Source organism: Arachis ipaensis, chromosome B02, assembly GCF_000816755.2.
Source record: "Arachis ipaensis cultivar K30076 chromosome B02, Araip1.1, whole genome shotgun sequence".
In the NCBI taxonomy this organism is placed as follows: domain Eukaryota; kingdom Viridiplantae; phylum Streptophyta; class Magnoliopsida; order Fabales; family Fabaceae; genus Arachis; species Arachis ipaensis.
This window is the reverse complement of record NC_029786.2, coordinates 106721306-106726356: the sequence shown is the minus strand read 5'-3', so window position 1 is coordinate 106726356 and position 5051 is coordinate 106721306. Positions and strand designations below refer to the sequence as shown.

At 38.0% G+C, this 5051-nt stretch overlaps 1 protein-coding gene across 2 annotated transcripts; it reads left to right on the top strand.

Annotated features, from left to right (window-relative positions):
* On the top strand, positions 1011-4985 carry LOC107626341 (digalactosyldiacylglycerol synthase 1, chloroplastic). Of its 2 annotated transcripts, none has more exons than XM_021116666.1 (7): positions 1011-1606; positions 2138-2170; positions 2395-2482; positions 2655-3139; positions 3227-3493; positions 3641-3990; positions 4115-4351. In XM_021116666.1, exons 1-7 carry the CDS (start codon positions 1082-1084, stop codon positions 4119-4121), a joined length of 1755 nt encoding a protein of 584 aa, XP_020972325.1. In that variant the 5' UTR covers positions 1011-1081; the 3' UTR covers positions 4122-4351. The 2 variants fall into 2 exon arrangements, with proteins under 2 accessions (XP_020972325.1, XP_016184691.1); XM_016329205.2 differs by having other exon boundaries at positions 1013-1606; positions 4183-4985.

The window sequence follows — 5051 nt, the reverse complement described above, 5'->3', positions numbered from 1 at the left end:
AAATTAAGAAATTAAGATAGTGAGATTAATAAATAATAAAAGATATAAATTTGAAAATAATTAAAATATTGTTTTATTATGTTATCAATTTTCAGGTTGATTTTTTCCAAAATGGAAAAAAGAAACGTGAAGTGCAATGAAATGAAGGAATAGAAAGAAATTTCACTGTTATGGTGGCAGAGTAAAACGTAAGTTTAGTTTTACAAATTTTAATAATGTGTTCTTCTGGTTTGGTAAAATTACGAACCATTTTTTATCCTTTTACCGTATACTTCTTCTTCTTCTCCCATACTTCTTCACTTTTACCTCTTCAGTTTTTTTTTTCTTACTCTAGTTTTACTCTTATTTCATTCTCGTTTCACTCCCGTTACTCCTATTTGTGTTTGGTCTTCGCTTATATAAACAAATTTACCACCCAAAATGACGCATGTCTCGCATGCAGCTAAGGTGCTGCCAAACGCAACCTCTGATTTGTTCTGGTAGGCTGGACAAACGTAACCTGTGTTTTACCTTCTCAAAAATTGGTCAAAAATGAAGCAGTTTGCATGCAGGGGACATAGGACCACGTTTCTTCCTTTGGTTGCCTGGGCCTGCTGCGTTTCGCAGCTTGCTCCTCTTCCTTATTTTTCGTCCCAACCAAGACGTAAGTTACGTTTTGTGTTCTCTGCAGCTTCACATTTATGCATAACACACCATGTATTCATTTTTTACCAATTCACCATTTTCTAATCCATTTATAAATTAATTTCTGTAATTTTCACATCTTAAATTTTTTTATTTAGTTTTAATATATTTTTTAACAAATAAGACAATTATTTTTGCATACACCAAAAATATTGGACCCAATGTCCCAATTCCAGGTCATGCATAGTCCAACTAACAACCCATTTTCGTTGGACCCAAACACCTAAAAGCTTTCTCTTACCAAAGCAAAAAAAAAAAATATATCCACGTGGAGAAAAGAGAAATAAACACGTGCGCCAAAAAAGCGTGTTCCCTCCACAAAGGAACGAGTCCCAACTCCCAAACACATTGGAAGAAGAAGAACCCTCAATCTCCATTGGTTTCTTCTCCTTCCTCCATGGCATCACCACCACAACCCTCCGCCATGGCCACCCACCCTAAAACCCCAACCACCACTACCGCTACCACCACCACTTCCTCCGTCAGTGCCTTCTCTCTCCTCTCCAACGCATGGCGCCACGACATTCAGCTCATGCGCGACCGTGCCACCTCATTCCGAAACCTCGCCATTTCCTTCGACCCTCCTCCTCCGCCGCAGAACCCGGCGGATATGGACTTCGTTAGGAACCTCCGCCTCAGGCTGCCGGCGACGTCGGAGGGGAGTGGCGCGAGGAGGATCAAGAAATGGCGATTACCGCCGCCGACGGCGACGGCGATGTGTAGTTCGAGGATTCGGATTGGTTTGGTGAATATAAAGGATGCGATTGTGGCGGAGGTTGAGGATACCGATGGAATTTGGGGGTTTGAAGGGGACAATTCGAAGAGGGAAGAAAAAGATTGGGAACCGATCCAGAAGCTGAAAACGAAGTTCAAGGAGTTCGAGAAGAACAACGAGTTCGTTGAAAAATTTAAATCAAGTTTGGTATGCTTCTTTCCTTTTCTTTCTTTCTTTCTTTCTTCTTTTTTTGTTTTTATTTTGCAATGAAAAAATCTTCTTTTTTTTCCTCGCATATTTGAACAAAATTTTAAAGCAATAAGAATTCCAGAAAGGGAAAAAAAAAAAAAAACTGTTTCTGTAGAAGCTGGAAAATTTTCAGCTACTATGACCATGCACTCTTTTGATGCTATATAGTATCATCTTAAGTGTTTTCTTAACTTAAAAGTTTCACTCGCTATCATATATTCTCAGGAGTTAAAATTTATACAAAATCCTGGGAGTATTAAATAGATAGGAGTGAAACTTCGAATTCGGTGAATTTTGTTTGATATAGTTACTTTTTTGTAGTTCATAATACTTTCAATTTTCATGTTTTTATTCTTGATATATGTTTCTGGGATTGTAAAAGACCTCACTTGATGAATTTATATATTAGATGATGTTTAATATTATCATCACTATTTAGTTGTCTGAAAAAGAACTCGTGTTAAGAATGTTTATGTTTTGTTCTTGCAGAAATTAATAAACAAGGAGCCTGAAGAGTCAAAGGTCAGTTGTTTTCTTTCGATCATGGGAATATGCCTAGTCAAATGCACTTCGGTTAAAAGTGTGTTAATAGTTAGTTAATTGGTTTTTACTTGTATGACAAGGTCCATTTAAATGTGTCAGTAACTGTGTTACGGACCAATTCTTGTATGCTTTGCACATGTGGTTTTGATTTGAATGAGGAACTATGGTTAATATTTTTCACGCAACGTCTGTTTCAGGATCAGGAAGTTCCCCCATTGGATGTGCCTGAACTTTTGGCCTATTTTGTGAAACAGTCTAGTCCTTTTTTGGATCAACTTGGAGTCCGCAGAGGTACGTACTTCATGTCTTTCGGAGGCTTCATTGCAGTGATTTTCTACTTCGCTTATTTTTGCTTGAAGTTTATGTTTCTGCTCTGTGTTAGTTAGCAAAATTTGTCAATAGTCTTAGATTTCTAGTTTGTTGGTCAAGTTCACTTTATTTGTTTTTCCAAATGTGATGACAGATTTTTGCGATAAGATAGTGGAAAGCTTGTATAGTAAAAGTAAGAACCAGCTTGTTCTGCGGTCCCTTTCAAGTGGAGAATCCTCCATTATTGGGAATGGAAATGTAAACGACGAATTGGATTTACGAATAGCAAGTGTTCTTCAGAGTACAGGGCACCGATATAATGGTGAACTATGGACAGATCATACAAAGCATGATCCATCCGAGAATAAGAGGCATCTGGCCATAGTCACAACTGCTAGTCTTCCTTGGATGACAGGAACATCGGTAAATCCACTATTTCGAGCAGCATACCTATCAAAATCTTCCAATCAGAAAATAACTCTGATGGTTCCATGGCTTTGCACATCAGATCAACAACTAGTTTATCCCGACAATATCACTTTCAGTTCGCCAGAGCAACAGGAAGTTTATATACATAATTGGCTTGAGGAAAGGATTGGTTTCAAGGCAGACTTCAAAATTTGCTTTTATCCTGGGAAGGTAGCTATTTTTGGACATTATTTGCATTCTACAGGTTTTCATGTCAAATTGCATTTAGTTTTCACACTTTGTCCTTCTTGTGCATAGTTTTCAAAAGAAAGACGAAGTATAATACCTGCTGGTGATACTTCTCAATTTATACCATCCAGGGATGCCGACATTGCCATCTTGGAAGAACCAGAACATTTGAATTGGTATCATCATGGCAGGCGTTGGACGGATAAATTCAACCATGTAGTTGGTGTTGTCCACACAAATTACTTGGAATACATCAAGAGGGAGAAAAATGGGCCCCTTCAAGCATTCTTAGTGAAGCACATAAATAACTTGGTTACGAGAGCACACTGCCACAAGGTATGATATTTATCGAAGCCTAAATTTACCTGCAACACAAGTAGCAATGTGGTGGTGCTTTTTCTTGATTAATTTTCAAGGAGTTATATTATCATAAATATATGAAGAGAGACAAAATGAACTAAGTTATGTTTTATTTCTTTTCAGGTCCTTCGACTCTCAGCTGCCACTCAGGATTTACCAAGGTCTGTAATTTGCAATGTTCACGGCGTGAATCCTAAGTTCTTGAAAATTGGAGAAAAGATTGCTGCAAATAAGGAGCTCGGGCAGAAAGCCTTCACAAAAGGAGCATATTTCTTGGGAAAGATGGTATGGGCAAAGGGGTACAAGGAATTGATAGATTTATTAGCAAAGCATAAGAGTGATCTTGATGGCTTCAAGTTGGATGTATTCGGTAACGGGGAGGATGCCAACGAAGTTCAGAGTATGGCTAAAAGATTTGATTTGAATATCAACTTTCAGAAGGGAAGAGACCATGCAGATGATTCGCTTCATGGGTAAGAATAATTTGTTATCTGAGCCACACAATTTAGATTATGACATATATATTTCCTCTTTTTCATGCATGTATTTTCTACATCACACATGAATCGTATTCCTAGTTCATGTGTTTAGTGCCAGATGCTAATACTGAACTTGATTTTGTAAATCTGGTTCCTCTGAGACATTATTTATCTACTTTCGTGAAGGTATAAAGTCTTCATAAATCCAAGCGTCAGTGACGTGCTCTGCACCGCTACAGCCGAGGCACTTGCCATGGGAAAATTTGTAGTTTGTGCTGATCATCCATCAAATGAGTTCTTCAGGACTTTCCCCAACTGCTTGACTTACAAGACACCCGAAGACTTTGTAGCAAAAGTAAAAGAAGCATTAGAAAATGAGCCTCAACTTCTTTCCCCTGAGCAAAGATATCAACTTTCTTGGGACGCTGCTACTCAAAGATTTCTGGAATATTCTGAGCTTGACAGAGTTCTGAATACGCAAGATGACACTGCAAACTCGAAAACACACAAGGGACAAAAGCGCATTTCTAAGTCAGTTTCAATGCCTAATCTGACAGAGATGGTAGACGGAGGAATAGCATTTGCTCACTACTGTTTTAACGGCAGTGAATTCTTGCGACTATGTACCGGAGCTTTACCTGGAACACGAAACTATGACAAGCAGCAGGCTCAAGACCTTCATCTCTTGCCCCCGCAAGTACAAAATCCAATCTATGGCTGGTGAATATAGATTGATTAATTCAGATCAGTGGAGCAAATTTCTTAAACCAACTATACAACGATACACTCTGAAGACAGAGACTATCATTTCATGCCCCTACAGGTAAATTATTTCACTAACGGCTTGTAATGAATCTGAAGGTTTAGTTTCTCCTTTGGATTATTGTTTTTGGTTGCAACTATAGGGCCTTACCAAGATTAGTCCAATTTTTGTTAGTGATTATAGTTTTACGAAATATTAATTAAACGAAATGTATGACTTGGTTTTGTTAAAATTACACATGAGAAGATTTATTCTCTTCTTGATGTCTACTAGTACTGATACATGTGGCAAT

Excerpts from the sequence above, each read along its gene's own strand:
- LOC107626341 (XM_016329205.2), top strand. The coding sequence starts at position 1,082 with ATGGCATCACCACCACAACCCTCCGCCATGGCCACCCACCCTAAAACC. Across the intron at positions 1,607-2,137 it reads AAAAATTTAAATCAAGTTTG|AAATTAATAAACAAGGAGCC; the intron begins GTATGCTTCTTT and ends TTGTTCTTGCAG. Across the intron at positions 3,140-3,226 it reads TTTGCTTTTATCCTGGGAAG|TTTTCAAAAGAAAGACGAAG; the intron begins GTAGCTATTTTT and ends TCTTGTGCATAG.